The sequence below is a fragment of the Dasypus novemcinctus genome, chromosome X (genome assembly GCF_030445035.2).
Source record: "Dasypus novemcinctus isolate mDasNov1 chromosome X, mDasNov1.1.hap2, whole genome shotgun sequence".
In the NCBI taxonomy this organism is placed as follows: Eukaryota; Metazoa; Chordata; class Mammalia; order Cingulata; family Dasypodidae; genus Dasypus; species Dasypus novemcinctus.
The window spans coordinates 124,217,962-124,235,140 of NC_080704.1; the positions used below are offsets into that span (position 1 = coordinate 124,217,962).

The 17,179-nt window shown below is 39.9% G+C and overlaps 1 protein-coding gene across 1 annotated transcript; it reads left to right on the forward strand.

Annotated features, from left to right (window-relative positions):
• The first annotated feature begins 2,134 nt into the window (after nucleotides 1-2,134).
• Nucleotides 2,135-3,755, forward strand: LOC101413294 (serine/threonine-protein kinase 38-like). The gene has a single exon (XM_058291820.2). The coding sequence runs from the start codon at nucleotides 2,219-2,221 to the stop codon at nucleotides 3,611-3,613; it is 1,395 nt and encodes a 464-aa protein (XP_058147803.1). The 5' UTR covers nucleotides 2,135-2,218; the 3' UTR covers nucleotides 3,614-3,755.
• Nucleotides 3,756-17,179: the final 13,424 nt, after the last annotated feature.

Sequence of the window (17,179 nt, forward strand, 5' to 3'; positions counted from 1 at the left end):
AATCAGTTATGTGCAAAATAATACATCTGAAATGAAACAGATAGTAGAATTGATAGATAAAAAGATAGAAAAAATCCAGCATGGAATTAGGGATTTAAATGATAACACAAAATGTACAAACATATGAATTATAGGCATCACAAAAGGAGAAGAGAAGGAAGAGGGGACAGATGGGATGTCGGAAGAAATAATGGCTGTAAACTTTCCAAACCTATTGAAGGGGATAGATGTACACATAAAGGAAGTGCAGCACACCCTAAACAATATAAATCCCAAGAGGCCTACTCCAAGACATATATTTGTAAAATTATGCAATGCTCAAGACAGAGAAAATACTGAGGACTTCAAGAGGAAAGCGAACCATAATATACAAGGGAAGATCAATAAGAATAAGTGCTTATTTTTTCATCTGAAACCATGGAGTCAAGAAGGCAGAGGTATGGCATAGTCAAGGTACTGAAAGGAAAAATTTCCACACAACAATACTCTATCCAAAAAAGCTTGCCTTCAAAAATAATGGAGACTTCAAAATATTCACAGATAAACAGAAACTAAGGACATATGCCATTAAGAAACCTCTCCTTCAAGAAACACTAAAGGGACTTTTGCAGGAGGAAAAAGAAACCCTAAAAACAGTTGCAGGAGAGTGTAAGAACAACCAAAAAGAAAAAGAAATAAAAGCAACATAATACATATACAACTCAGAAGCAAATATGGCTAATATAAGTAGTTCCTTGAGAGTAATTACACTGAATGTTAATTGATTAAATTCACCTGTCAAGAACAGCAAATTGGTAGAATGGAAAAGCAAATATGACCAATCTATATGCTGTCTACATGAAATCACCCTTAGAGCCAGGGACTCAAAAAGGATGAAATTGGAAAACAAAAAAAAAGTGGAAAGTGGGGAAAAAAAGCTGGAAAACAAAGTTACAAGCAAACAATAGACAAAAAAGTGCAGGAATAGCTATAATAATATAGAACAAAATAGACTTTAAGTGGAAAACTGTTTTCAGTGACAAAGATGGACACTATATATTAGTAAAAGGGGTAATCTTTCAAGAAAAAAGAACTCTCTAAAATATTTATCCACCTAATCAGGGTGCCTCAAAATACATGAGGCAAACACTAGAAAACAAACTGGAGGAATAGATGCCTCTACAATTATAGTTGGGAAATTTGGTACACCATTATCAACTTTAAACAGAACATCTCAACAGAGAATCAATAAAGAAACAAACATTATGAATAACATATTAGAAGATCTGGACATAATAGATATATACAAAACCCTTATTAAAAAATAGAGCAGGATATACCTTCTTCTCAAGGGTAGATGGATCATTCTCCTCCAAGACAGACAACATGCTAGGTCACTGAGAAAGTGTGAATGAACTCAGAAAATTTTAAATGGAACAAAACAATGTCTCTGACCACAGGAGAATGAAGTTGAAAATCTACGAGAGCCAGAGACCCAGACTTGGCAACAAGATACGGAAGTCAAACACATGATTTAGACAATCTGTGGGTCTAGGGGGAAATCTCAAAAGAAATCAGGAATTACCTTGAAACTAATGAAAATGACAACACAACATATAAACACTTATGGGATGCAGCAAAAGCTATACTGAGAGGGAAATTCATAGCCATAAATTCATACATCAGAAAAGAAGAGCTAAAATCGAAGACCTAAGTGCAATTTCAAGAAATTAGTGAAAAATAAAAACCAAACTAACCCCAAAGAAAGAAGAAAGAAATAAACAACAAAGATCAGAAAAGAATTAAATGAAATAGAAAATAAGAAAACACTTGAAAAATAAAAAAACAAGAGCTACTTCTTTGAGAAGATCAATAAAATTTACAAATTCTTAGCTGGACTAACAAAGAAAAAAAAAAGGTGCAAATACACAAAATAAGAAATGAGAAAGGGGATATCACCACTGACCACACAGAAATAAAGCGTATTATAAGAGGATACTTTGAAAAATTATATTCCAACAAAAAGGACAATTTAGAGAAATGGACAAACTCCTAGAAACTCATAAGCAGCCTACATAGACCAAAGAAGGAATTGATGATCCCATAATACCTAATCAGAAGTAAAGACAGGGGGGCGGGGCGAGGGCGGCGCTGGGGCCGGGCGCGGACGGGCTCCGGCCGGCTGCGGTCCGAGCAGAGGCTGGGCCGGCCGCGGGCGCGACCAGCAGTTTCTGTTACTATGGCAATGACGGCAGGGACGACAACAACCTTTCCTATGAGCAGCCATACCCGGGAGAGAGTGACTGTAGCCAAGCTCACCCTGGAGAATTTTTACAGCAACCTCATTTTGCAGCATGAAGAGAGAGAAACCAGGCAGAAGAAATTAGAAGTGGCCATGGAAGAAGAAGGGTTAGCAGATGAAGAGAAAAAGTTACGCCGATCACAACATGCCCGCAAAGAAACAGAGTTCTTACGGCTCAAGAGGACCAGACTTGGCTTGGATGACTTTGAGTCTCTTAAAGTCATAGGAAGAGGAGCTTTTGGAGAGGTGCGGCTAGTCCAGAAGAAAGACACAGGTCATATCTATGCAATGAAGATACTGAGAAAGGCTGATATGCTTGAGAAAGAGCAGGTGGCCCATATTCGAGCAGAAAGAGATATTTTGGTTGAAGCAGATGGTGCCTGGGTGGTGAAGATGTTTTACAGTTTTCAGGATAAGAGGAACCTCTATCTAATCATGGAATTTCTCCCTGGAGGTGACATGATGACACTGTTAATGAAGAAAGACACCTTGACAGAAGAAGAAACCCAGTTCTACATTTCAGAGACGGTTCTGGCAATAGATGCAATCCATCAATTGGGTTTCATCCATCGAGATATTAAACCAGACAACCTTTTACTGGATGCCAAGGGTCATGTAAAATTGTCTGATTTTGGTTTATGCACGGGATTAAAGAAAGCTCACAGGACTGAATTCTACCGAAACCTCACCCACAACCCACCAAGCGACTTCTCATTTCAGAACATGAACTCGAAGAGGAAGGCTGAGACCTGGAAGAAGAACAGGAGGCAGCTGGCATACTCAACTGTCGGCACACCGGATTACATCGCCCCGGAAGTGTTCATGCAGACGGGCTACAACAAACTGTGCGACTGGTGGTCTCTGGGAGTGATCATGTATGAGATGCTAATAGGGTACCCACCTTTCTGCTCGGAAACGCCTCAAGAGACGTACAGAAAAGTGATGAGCTGGAAAGAAACGCTGGTATTCCCTCCAGAGGTGCCGATAGCTGAGAAAGCCAAAGCCTTAATTCTCAGATTTTGTATTGATTCTGAAAATAGAATTGGAAATAGTGGAGTAGAAGAAATAAAAGGTCATCCCTTCTTTGAAGGTGTAGACTGGGGGCACATCAGGGAAAGGCCAGCAGCAATCCCTATAGAAATCAAAAGCATTGATGACACTTCAAATTTCGATGACTTTCCCGAATCTGATATTTTACAGCCAGTGCCAAACACCACAGAGCCGGACTACAAATCCAAAGACTGGGTTTTTCTCAATTACACCTATAAGAGGTTTGAAGGGCTGACTCAGCGTGGCTCTATCCCCACCTACATGAAAGCTGGGAAGTTGTGAATTAAGACTGCATTTGCGCACAACCAGGAGAACTCAGGTAGCTGCATCGCCAGGCTTGCTGGGCGTAGAAAACGATACACTGAAACACACCCGAGGACGGTGGTGCTTATCTACTACAAGAGGAAATTCTACGGGATTAGGATTTCTAAGACTACTACAGGAATTGGTTGGCAGTGCCAGCTGGCTTTTTTTTTTTTTTGTAATATTTTATTATTTTTGTTAACTTTATTATACTAAGGTACTGGAATAAAAGGAACGTACATCCCTTTCTAACTGCACTGCCTCCATGCGCATCAAGGTCCATTCTGCCTGTGTGTCCCGTGGCCGTGTACTGTAACATTCTGATAATTCAGGAGAAACACACATATCACCTGAAGAGCCCAGGCTCACCTGGCGGTGGCGCTGCAAAGGTGCCGCATTACTGCCGTGCGTGTGGGTCTAGGTAATCAGTAAAAGCCATTTTCCATAGTTGGTGTTAGAACACTGCCCTGTTGGTTTGGACAGCTATAGAATATATACAAAGACAATTTCTGTCATGGTTTTAAGAAACTTTAGAAAGGAAATACACTGGTTATTTAAAAAAAAAAAAAAGACTGTATCATGTCACTACATGTGTTATTACACCAACTCTACAGTAGGGAGTGGCAAGTTTATAATAAGGAAGAGGAAGTTTAGCGCCTTCACTCAAGCACTCCGCTAATATCGTTACTTTGCGTTCAGAAATACTGATGACCTTTATATGCACAGTCTGTGTACTCATAGGGAGATGTGTTGTGTTATAGAAAATGTAAAGTTGCTTTTCTTGTAACAAGAGGACCTCTTTCAATAAGAGGACATGGCATTATTTTCATTTGATTATGATGAGTTTAATTTAAGAAATGACCATGAAGGCTGCTTGTAGAACTAGTGTATTTTTATTAAACTATTTTTTTAAATGTCAAACTTCTGATCATGTACATGGACTCAAAGTGAGCAAAAGAGCAATTGACTTTGGTTTTCTAGCCCGTTGTTATGGATCATGGCTCGTTAGCTTTTATTTCTTTTGATGAAATTTTTTTTCTTGGATAGTTATATTATTGTGCCATTTATTTTCTTATACTTCAAATGTACCAAAGATCCTGAACAGAGTGGACGTTCACAGCTGAGAATTGTACCTTCCTGGGAGAATGCCGTCTCCCGACGTGACGAGCTGGCCAGGAGGGGTGTCACTGGCGACAGGGAAGAGAACGCCAGCATCAGATTCTCTGGGTGTTTCTCTACGGATGAAATCACGTCTTCTAGCTCAGCACTTAAACTCTGAAATGACTGAATTTGGGCTTCATAAGTACTAGGTGAGGAATACTACTTTATCAAAGAACGCCTAATGTTTGTTTTAACTGCTGATTGGTGGGTTTTTTTTTTTAAAGATACAACAGTCTACAACCATTGCACGTGATCCGTGTTCAAAACCTGAAGTGATGACTTATTTATAGGAATGCGCTTCCTAATGGAAGAGTTGCATAGGAGCATTATGCAAACCTAGGAAAGCTTCTACAAGCGTTGCTGCTGGGTAGCTCCACGGTGTTTCAACAGGCCAGCCTGGGTTTCCCCCCATTCTGTTTCTTTCTTCTTCCAAGTATTTGTTGGGAAATTATTATATTTCATATTCATTTTTCTTATCTGGATCATGTGGCTGAATAGGAGAAAGTTATTGGACCTCTTGGGTTATCTCAATTTAACTAACTGATTTTTCTAACTGCCTTTAATTTAAAAAAATATATCTTTTGCATTTGTCAGGGTTTATGAGATTTTCTCCCCCCACCCTCCTTTTTTCAAAAAAGGACTGTTTTGCTAGGGTTAATAGCAACTGGGTAAGATATGACAGAATCGCAGCCTTCTCTAATCCTGTTATGGTAACTATGTAGTATACCAAGATCAATTCAAGTTGAGAGAGAGAGAGAGCTGTAAAGTCACCAAATTACTAAGTTTACTTTTGAAATGCATAAGAATAGAACGTTTTAATGTCCTTTCCTCATTCTTGTCATTGTCAGGAAAAGCCTGGAAATAATTACGGTTTCTAGGTTGTGGAAGGGGGAGTTCTGGAAAGTTTGCTTTGTTTAGAGCCTCATTTTTCCCAGGAGTTAATAGGATGATTCACAATCTTGGGGTTTTCTCCTCATCAGAAGTATTTCTTAAGTGCCTATCTAAAAGCAATTAAAGACTGTGGCTGCCGTTTGGAAACAGAATTTGATTCATGATGAAAATTAACCAGATAATTTGCAGAAGTACCCTGAGATGGAATTTTCACTATAATATGCTTCCCATTTTCAGGTGAACCATTTAATTTAAATGACAAAACAACATGTGATCAACTGGGCATAATGACATTTTCTTTAAATTAGACTCTATTTTGAATTAAAAAGAGTTTTATTATAACTGTGTTTTGTTTTTTCTAAGTATATAGAAAGCTTGTATAACTCAGATTTATTGATTTCCTGGTTTAATGTAGACTTTGACTTTTTTATTAAAACTCTTTGTATTAAAGCCAAAAAAAAAAAAAAAAAAGAAGTAAAGACATATAAATGGTCATTAAAAATCTCGCAACTAAGTAGAGCCCTGGGCCAGACAGATTCACAGGTGAATTCTACAAAACATTCTGGGAAGAACTAACACCAATCTTGCTTAATCTCTTTGAAAAAATCAAAATAGAATGAACATTTCCTAATTCATTGTATGAGGCCAACATTATCTTAATACCAAACCCAAACAAAGACAATGAAAGAAAGGAAAATTACAGACCAAGCTCTCTAATGGTTCTAGATGATAAAGTATTTTTAAAAAGATACTTGCTGATCTTATTTAACAAGACACCAAATGAACTATACAACATGACCAAGTGGGTTTCATCCCTGTTATGCAAGGAAGGTTCAACATAAAAAACTCAATCAAAGCAATATATCACATAAACACTTTGAAAGAAAAAATGAAATACTATCTATAGGTGCAGAAAAAGCATTTGATGAAACACAGCACACTTTCCTAATAAAAACACTGCGAAAGATAGGAAAAGAAGGAAACTTTCTGAACTTGAAACCTCAACATTAAAGCCATTTGCATCTCAAAGGAGTTTATCAACAAAGTGAAAAGACAGTCTACACAATATTTGGTAATCATATATCTGCTATCCACACATATAAAGAGATCATTTATCTTAAAAATAAAAAGACAAACAGCCCATTCAAAAAATGGGCAAGAGATTGAACAGACACTTCTCCAAAGAAGAAACACAAATGGCTAAAAAGCACATGAAAATATGCTCAAACTCACAAGGTATTAGGGAAATTTAAATCAAAACAACAATGAGATACCATTTCACATCCATTAGACTGGCAGGTATTAAAAAAAACAGAGGAATAAAAGTGTTGGAGAAGATATGGACAAATAAGAACCCTCATCCACGGCAGCTCAGAATGTAGAAAGATTGAGCCATTCTGGAGGATAGTTTGGTTGTTCCTAAAACCCAGCTATAGTTTGCCATATGACCCAGCAATTCCACTGCTGGCTATATACACAGTCAATTTGAAAACAAGAACATGAACTGATGTATGCACACCAAGGTTCTAAGCAGCCTTATTCACTATTGCCAAAAGTTGGAATCAACCAAAATGCCTATCAACAAATGAATAGATAATCAAAATGTGGTATACACACACAATGGAATACTACACAACTGTAAGAAGGAATACATTATTAACAAAAGGGATAACATGGATGAATCATATTAGTTTTTCCATGTTGAAGTTTAATTAGTTGTTGTTTTTGTGTGCATGTTAAGTCTTCCCTTTGTCACTTTGCTTTTCTTATTCTATTTTCTTGTTGTTTGCTAAGTTCCCTTGAAGGAAAATATTAGGCAGGAGAAAGCAAAGGGGTAAAAAAAGAAAAATATATAATAGTAGGATTGATAGTGAATGTTAGCAGAAGAACCATGTGAGATACAGGAGAATGGATTATGAACTCATGTATGCTGTGTAGGTTTATAACAGTAAAAAAGTGGAGTATGCATAATGAGATAGTAAACTGAGTATGGGGAGGAATATAGTATGAATTAAAAGGCCAGAGTGGTCCAGACAGAGGGAAAGAGAAAATAAAGGACAATAAAATAAAGAGTGACTAAAAGATAGAAAACAGAACAGAGGTATTAGAGAAAAAAATTTTAGAATTATTGGGGGCTAGACAAAGAGAGGTGGAAGGTAAAAGAAACAATAAATGATGGAGGATCAAAACGTGTAAAGGAAAGGGGATAGCATTGGTAGCCAAAATCAGTACACACAGGAAGGAGGAAATTGAGGATGAGGAACCACAGCAAATAAGAAATGTTGCCTGCAGCACCTAATATGAAAAAAAGAAGAAAAGAGAAGGGAAAAAGGAAAAGGAAAAAAAAGCAAATAAGGATAAGAAAAAGGAAAAAAAGGGCTGTGGGGGGATAAAGAACAAGGAAAAACAAGAAAACAAATAAGACCAGACAATGCCTCAAACAAGGAATCCTCTTTGCAATTTAATAAATTGCTTAGGAGTCTGACCTTCCCCCTTTCTCCCTTCCTCACTTCCCTCTCTCAAAGGGCAGTAGAAAGGCTGTGTGAGGGCTCCTATAGGAGATTCAAATGGGTCCCTGGTGAACCAACTCACCCCAGGAAATAATGTCTCTTAATTTCTTGGAAGACGGCACCACCCCTTGCAAGGAACCCTGAATATGCTATTGGAAGCATGCAGAGCACATCCTACTGTCCCCCTCCCTTAAGTGTGCTACAGAAGGGCTAGTTAATTTTCTGACCCCACCTTCTACCAGACCAAGTTTCCTATTCCAGGACATTTAGGTAAATCAGGCTTTCTCAGCAGATTCACCTATCCTCTCTTCCTAGGTTCTCCCCAAGTCAGCTGGTATGTTCCCCCAATCTCAATAAAAGGAGGGGACCAGAAAATTAAGCCTACACTCCTTGGACCCCTCTGAATCTTCTATCTAAACCATCCCACTCCCAGAGTTAGCCTGTTGGCCTAGGAAAGTGCCAGAATTCTGGGAGTGCTGGGTTGGGGAAACAGAGGCCCTGGAGAATGTGGACTTGGGGTATGTGGGTCTGTGAGATGTGAGTTGCGGGGGTTCAGGAAACACAGGCTTGGAGTCCATGCATTTAGGGAACACAAGGCTTGGTAACTCTGCTGTGGGGCTGGTAGTTCTCAGGGTAATTTACAACCCTTTGCCCTAGGAGGAAAGGATTTACCTTCCCACAGCTTCCAAGTCCAATGTTAGAAACTCACAGCTTTACCTTGAGGAAGCATTAATTTTGTTACAGTCTCTCCAGATGAATGTCCAGACACGTTCTGCTTGGTAGGTTTCTGAAACAGCCAACGACAAAAGGATTGTGTCACCACAGCGCCAGTCCTGGGATCCATGTGGGTCTTTCATGGAAAGTTGTGTGGATGCTTTTAAATCAGCTGGCAGCTACTTGATGGGCCCTGTGTCCAGCTCACACTTGCACTCCTGGGACTACAGGGGGACTGCATGGTGGGAGTCTCTACTCCTAGTGGCCTGGCTCACAGTAAACCATAAAGTCCCCTTGCTGACCCTGAAGACAGGCACTAACTGCCTGCCAGTGGCTCCCACTCTCATGCTCCCTACCGCTCCACACTCCCTCCCATTCTCACACTCGCTCCCGCTCTCCTACATGAATGAATCTTGAGGACCTTATGTTGAGTGAAGCATGCCAGGCATTGAAGGACAAATAATACATAACCTCTCTGATATGAATTAAGCAAATCAACCTTTCCCACAGAGCTATAGACTGGATGATGGGACTAGAGGAAATGGGGGAGGGGAGAAGAAGATTTTGAGCTGATGCCTACATGAATGAAATCTATGATAATGTGGAGGTAAGTACTTGTGCAGTGAAGGGATTAGATGGGGGCATAGGAATACTATTGGGTGGGGCTTTGCAAACTTGAGGGGGGTTAGGGATAAGAGGATGGGACAGATCATCCATGGAATTGGGTGGGATGTTTTGAGGTGTGTAGGTAAACATAGGAGATTGTCAGGTATGTGATTGAAACTATAATAATGAGAAAACTTTTGAAAATATAATAAGGAAGGATTATTTGTTTGGGGTGATTGATGGGGTACATTTAGGACAGGGTGCACATGGGTCAGGCTTCTGGGGAGTGTGTGACTTCTCATCTTGTCATATTATGTTATATCAGTGGGTGAAAACTCATACAATGAGCAGGAAAGTTTTGTACTCCCATTCTAGGATGGACTGTTGTCCACAAACACAGGAAAGAGTGTCTCTCAAAAGCATGTATGGATACCAATGAGGGAGGACAGACTAGAATGCTAAACCCACACCATTGTTTTAAGTAAAACTGAATCTTGTCCTTCAAGCAGTGATGCTTGGTTGTCACTGTGGACCCTGAGGGAAGGGAGAAAGAAGGATAGAAATGATAGAAGTGGGGCTAACTGGAGGGGAATGGAAGTGTTCCACAAGATCATGCAATGATGGATATAAGTCATGTTAAATTTCACAAAAATTTGTAAAAATTTACAGTCTAAAATGTAAACCATAATGTGAACCATAATGTAACCAAAATTTTAGAAAAGTGAATAGTCTAAAATATAAACCTTAGTGTAAGCTGTAATGGAACCATGGTTGGTAGCTGTGTTTCAATATCTGTACATCAGCTGTAGCCAATATATCATCCACATGTATACAGATCATTCCTGGGGAATTGAGAAAAGGGTTTGATTTTTGGTATATAGGACTCTTCTTTATTGTTTATATGAGTTTACTGTGACCTAAAAGTTTTTAGAAGAAAAATTTTTTTAGAGAAAGGGTGTAGACTTTAGGAAAAAATGTTGGAGATTTCCTTACCCCTGTACATGCAAGGCAACACCTAATACTGTGATGAAAGGCAAAACATCAAAAATAAAGTTATATGATATTTTTCATTTTTAATACCCCAGTTTATTTTCTAATTTATTTTAGTTTTTCTAAATCATTATGTGTTCTATTTCTAATCTTTAAACATATCAATACTATTTCATTTTCCTACTAATAATATTTGGCAATATATAAGGCTTCAGATTTGAAGAAGTTTTGGATCATATAGGGGTTCAACTATAGCAGGGAAAGAGCATTGGTGTGGGATGTCATTGAAGGGGGATGCATGGGTGAGAGGGCGTTCTCCCAGGCATGCATATATGGTATATAGATTTGATCAGATGTTGGTTGAGTATTGACATAGGGGATAGAGTTACACATGATAACTGAGAGAGTGTTGAGTTCCCATCCTGGTGGGCTCTGTTGCACTTACCAACGGAACAACAAAAATCCCCCAAGTTCAAGGACAAAGACCAGTGAAGAAGGATGATCCAATGATGGGCCATTGATACTGATGATTATGCTTATGAGCCTTTGTGCTTGAAATTTCAACAAGGCCTATAGCTGTAGGGTGCCTAAGAGTTACCTCCTGAGAGCCTCCATGTTTCTCAAATGTGGTCACTCTCTAAGCCAAACTCATCATATAAATACATTACCTTCCACCCAGTGTGGGACATGACTCCCAGGGATGAGCCTCCCTGGCACTGAGGGATTACTACCATCATCAACTGGTGATGCAACTAGGAAAAGACTTTGAATAAAAAGGGGTAATGGTACAGAAAAATGAGTTTATATGGCGAAGAGACTTCAAAATGAGTCAGGAGGTGATCAGAGGGGTTTAATTGTGCATGTCTCACCAGGATCCCAGAGACAGCCAAAGTAGATACAACCCCAGGTTCAGGTGTTCCTGAGGACTATGGAGACACACCGGTTCTATGTTCATGACATACGATTTTGAAGTTCAGTGCCTTACCAGTGGCCCCTACTTTGGAATTTATACTCCTCAGTGTGATGGATTTGGACTCAGATGTGACCTCTCTATACATGCTTCTTCCATCACATTTACTGAACCTGTGATTGGTGGTGGGATTTGTGTATGCTCAGAAGACATGAATCTCTGGACTGCCCATGTGTCAGCTGGGTCCAGAGCCTCAGCATAGCTGCAGCACCTACTTTCTGGTTCATTAGATATACCCAGCACAGCTGACAGAGTGGTGAGAATGGTCAACCACCACACCAGGGAAACAAGAGTGTCTACAACTGCAAGCAGGAGAATCACATCCATCAGCCATGTGGGGCTTAATCCCCCTCTCAATTTAGAGGTTGAGTGGACATTGCCATCCCAGGAGCCACAAGATGGAGGAGTATAATATGGATTGGAGTGGATTTCCTATTGTTCTACTATAGAACTGTTGTGACTCTAGCAATGGAAAAAATTGTATCATCGATGTGGAGACCGTGGCTAGGAGAGCTGCTGAGGACAGGGAGAGGGAGAAAGAGGTGTGATATGGGGCATTTTCGGGACTTGGAGTTGTCCTGACTAATATTGCATGGACAGATGCAAGACACTGTTTATCCTGCCATAAACCACAGAATGGACAGGGGGAGAGTATGAACTATAGTGTAAACTATGATCCAATTGGTGTGGCCATGCTCAAGGATGTATTCACCAAATGCAATGAATGTGCCTTACTGATGAAAGGTGATGATGACATGATTGGGGTGGGCGGGGTGGGAGTGGGTTATATGTGAACCTCTTATGTTTTTTAATATAACATTTTGTATGATCTATTTATCTTTAAAAGACAATAAAAAAAGAAAATGCAATAAAAACATTATAAGCATTGTTAAGGGGATTTCATAGTATGGAGTGGTGATGTAAAAACCAGGGTTCAACAGATATTGGATCTCCTGAGAGCTACAAAGACCCACAGGTTCTATGGTCATGGCAAATGGAGTTCAGTGCCATCTCAGTTGGCCCTACTTTGGAGTTTGTGTTTCTGTGCGATGGAGCTGGACTTAGATGTGATCTTTGTCCACAAGTCTCTCCTTTTACTTTTACTGCAACTGTAGTTGGTGCTGGGGTTTAATGTATACCCAGGGGACCTGAATCTCTGGACTGACCATGTTCTGAAAGCCAGGCCCTGAGCCTCAACATACTTGCAACTCCTAAACTCTGGTTTATTGGACTTACCCCACTCAGCTAATATGGAGGTGAAGAAGGTCAATCACCACACCAGGGAGCCAAGACTGCCTACAACTGAAAGCAGGAGAATTGCATCCAGCATTCATGTGGAATCTAAGCCCCCTCTTGATATAGATGTGGAATGAACACAACCATTCTAAGGTCCACAGGATGGAGGAATAGAGTATGGATTACACTGGACTTACTGATATTCTATTCATGAAATATTGTGATTAGTAATCAAAGAAAATGTGGCATTGGTGTGGGGAAAGTGGCCATGGTGGCTGCTGGGGGTAGGGAGTGGGAGGAAGAGATGAAATGTGGGGGCGTTTTGGGGACTTGGAGTTTTCCTGGGTGGTGCTGCAAGGACAGTTACCGGACATTGTATGTCCTCCCATGGCCCACTGGGTGGAATGTGGGAAAGTGTGGGCTATGATGTGGACCTATGACCATGAGGTGCAGCGGTGCTCAGAGATGTATTCACCAAATGCAATGAATGTCTCATGATGATGAAGGAGATTGTTGTTATGCGGGGAGGAGTGGGGTAAGGGGGATGGAGGGTATATGGGGAACTCATATTTTTTTAATGTAATATTAAAAAAAGAAAGAAAGAAAACAAGGTTCAATTTTAAAAATCTAAGTTCTTTATCTTTTAAAAAAAGAAAAAGAAAGAAAAAAATGAGACTGGATATTGTTGAATGCCTTTTCTGCATTCATAGAGAAGATTATGCTATTTTATAACTTCAATTTTTTGTTTGTATATTACATTAATTGACTTTCTAATGTTGAACAACTTTGCATACCAGAAATAAATTCCACTTGGTCATAACGTATATGAGTTTTCATATCAAGTTGGATTTTATGTGCAAATATTTTGTTGAGAATTTTGCATCTATACTCATTACAGAGATTAGTCTGTAATTTTCTTTTCCTATACTATCTTTGGTTAAGATGATGTTGGCTTCATAAAATGTATTGGGTAATATTCCCTTCTCTTAGTTTTTGGGAGGAGTTTTAATATGATTTGCATTCATTCTTCTCCAAATGTTTGATAGAATTCACCTATGAAACCATCTGGGCCTAGAATTTTTTCTGTTGGGAGATTAGAGATGTCAGATTAAATCTCTTTAAATGTGATTGGTTTGTTAAGTCTTTATATTTCTTGTAGCATCAGGATAGGTTGTTTGTGAATTATTAGAAATTTGTCCATTTAATCTAGGTTGTGTAGTATGCTGGCATACAATATCTCATAATAGCCTCTTATGGTCCTTTTCATTTCTGGGGGTCAGTGGTAACTTCCCCCCTTCTCATTTCTGATTTTATTTGCATCTTCTTTTTTTCTTTGATAGTGATGTTATGATTTTGTCAATTTTATGGATCATCATAAAGAACGACCTTTTTACTTCATTGATTTTCCCTATGGTTTTATTCTCAATTTCATTTATTTCTGCTCTAATCTTTAATATTTCTTCCCTCCTGCTTTCTTTGGGAATAGTTTGCTGGTTTTTGTGTTTCTTCTAGTATTACCTGGTGTTCAGTTATATCTTTGGTTTTAGTTCTTTATTCTTCTCTAATATAGGCATTTGGGGCTATAAATTTCCCTCTCAGCACTGCCTTATCTTTATATCATGCATTTTTTCTATTTGTTTTTGTTTTTTAGTAGAAACCAGGGAATGAACCCAGGACTTCATACATGACCTCATACAGGACTTCATATATGAGAGGCAGGCATTCAGCCACTGAGCAAAATCCTCTCCACTCCCATAAGTTTTTTTTCTTTTTAATATATACTTTTTAAAATTTTTAAGCTTCACAGGGGATAGGGTAGAAAGGATATGTCAAATGGCCCCTAGAAGTAGAGCGAGGGTTGGGGAGGAGAGCAAGAGAACACAGGAGATTGGAGGATATGTAGTTATAACTACAATGTTGAGGAAACTCTTGGCAATATGAAAAGGAAAGGTTACTGGTTTAGGGTGTTGTATGGGGGTGGCATTTGACATAGGGCACACCTGAGGCAGGCTTCTAGGAAGCATGTGAGTGTACATCTTGTCATAGTGCATTATATCTGTGGTTGGAAACCCATGTAATGAGCAGGAAGGTGTTGTACTCCCATCGTGGGGAGGCCCAATATGTTCTCAAACAGAGGGGTGGGTGTCTCTTGAAAGCATGAGTGGTTCAAACAGGGGAGGACAGGCTAGTGTGTCAAGCCCTCAGCATTATTGCAAGGATCTGTAAATCTCCTTTAAGCAGTAAAGATTGGTGGTCATTGGGGAGGGAGATGGAGGAATAGAGTAGATGGAAGAGGGGGTAGCTAGTGGGTAAAAAAGGGTTCTGCAAGATCTTGCAATGATGGATACAGGCCATGTTAAATTTCACCAAAAGTTTATAAGTGTATGGTCTAAAATGTAAAACATAATGTAAACTAATGACCGTGATTAATAATTATGTTTCAACATTTGTGTATCAGTTGTAACAAATGAACCACCCACATGTAAAAGATCATTAATAGAGAAGGGGGAAAAGGGGAAGAGTGTTGGGTATGGGGGAGTCCCCTATATTCTATATGTGACTTTACTGTGATCTAAAACTTCTTTAAGACATAAAGGAAAAAAAATAAGAAAGTGAGGAACAATTGGAAAAAATTGCCACTGTACTTACAGGATAACAATTATTATGGCGATGAAAGTCAAAATTTCAAAGAAATTTTTAAAATATTTTTCTTTTTTTTCATATTGACTTTTTTGCTTTATTTTAGTTTGTCTAAATTATGACGTATTTTCTTTCTTATGTTTAAACCACTCATTGCAATCTCATTTTCCTATTAATTGAATTAAGCCATGTATTTGTCATCATTATTGAAGAAATTTTGTATCACAGAAGGGTTCAACTATGGCAGGGGAGGAGCATTGGTGTGGGTTGTCATTGATGGGGGATGCATGGGAGGGTTTTCACCTGGGTATGCATATACAGTATGTAGATATGTTTGGATGTTCATTGGGTATTGACAAACTGGGTAGAGATTCATATGACAGCAGAGGGAGTACTGGGTTCCAACCCTGGAAAGGTTGCCACATTTTCTTTTTTTTTTTTTTTAAAGATTTATTTTTATTTATTTAATTCCCCTCCCCTCCCCCGGTTGTCTGTTTTCTGTGTCTTTTTGCTGCGTCTTGTTTCTTTGTCCGCTTCTGTTGTCAGCGGCACGGGAAGTGTGGGCGGCGCCATTCCTCGGCAGGCTGCTCCCTCCTTCGCGCTGGGCGGCTCTCCTTATGGGTGCACTCCTTGCGCGTGGGGCTCCCCTATGCGGGGGACACCCCTGTGTAGCAGGGCACTCCTTGCGCGCATCAGCACTGCGCATGGGCCAGCTCCACACGGGTCAAGGAGGCCCGGGGCTTGAACCGCGGACCTCCCATGTGGTAGACAGATGCCCTAACCACTGGGCCAAAGTCCGTTTCCCCACATTTTCTAATGGAACAGCAAATATTCCCAAAGTTCAGGGGCAATGAAGAAGAATGTTCAATTGATGGGCCTTTGATAGAGATTACTATGCTTATAAGACTTTTGTGCTTGAAATTTCAAATTGGCCTGGTGTTGCAGGGTGCCTGGGAGTTATCTCCTGAGATCCTCCATGCTGCTCAAATGTGGCCACTCTCTAAGCAAAACTCAGCATATAAATGCATTACCTTTCCCCCAGCATGGGACATGACTCCCAAGGATGAGCCTCCCTGCCACCAAGGGATTTCTACCAAGAACTGGATGGTTTTGCAACTAGAAAAGGACCTTGAGTAAAGGGGGGGAATTGTAAAGACAGATGAGTTTATATGGATAAGAGACTTAAAATGAGTTGGGATGTCATCAGAGGGGTTGTGCTTATGCACATCTCAGCAGGATGTCAGAGACATCCAAAATAAATGCTCCCCCAGGTAGTGGTGTGCTTGAAGGCTACAGAAACACCCGGGTAATACAGTCATGGCAGATGGCTCCGGAGTTTGGTGTCTTGCCAGTGAGCTCTACTATGGAATTTGTGCTCGCGAGTGTGATGGAGTTGGAATCACATGTGTCTTCTCTACACATGCTTCTTCTGTCCTTTCTATTGAATCTGTGGTTGTCACTGGCATTGGTTATGCCCAGGAGTCTTGAATCTCTCAGCTGCCCATGTGCCAGCTGGGTCCTGAACCTCAGTGGTGTTACAGCACCTACTCTTGAATTCATTGGACTTACCTAGGTCAGTGAACTGGGAGGTGAGGATGGACCACCATCACAACAAAGAACTGAGAAAGTCTACAACTACAAGGAGGAGAGATCCATCCATCAGCCATGTGTGATTGAAGCCCCCTCTCAATTCAGAGGGGGAATGGACATCATCACCCCATAGTCCTCAGGATTGGAGAATAAAATATTTAGTAGAGTGGACTTACTGGTATTCTACTATGGACTTATTGTGATTCTAGCAATGGAAGAAATTATACCATTGATGTG

Excerpts from the sequence above, each read along its gene's own strand:
- LOC101413294 (XM_058291820.2), top strand. The coding sequence starts at position 2,219 with ATGGCAATGACGGCAGGGACGACAACAACCTTTCCTATGAGCAGCCAT.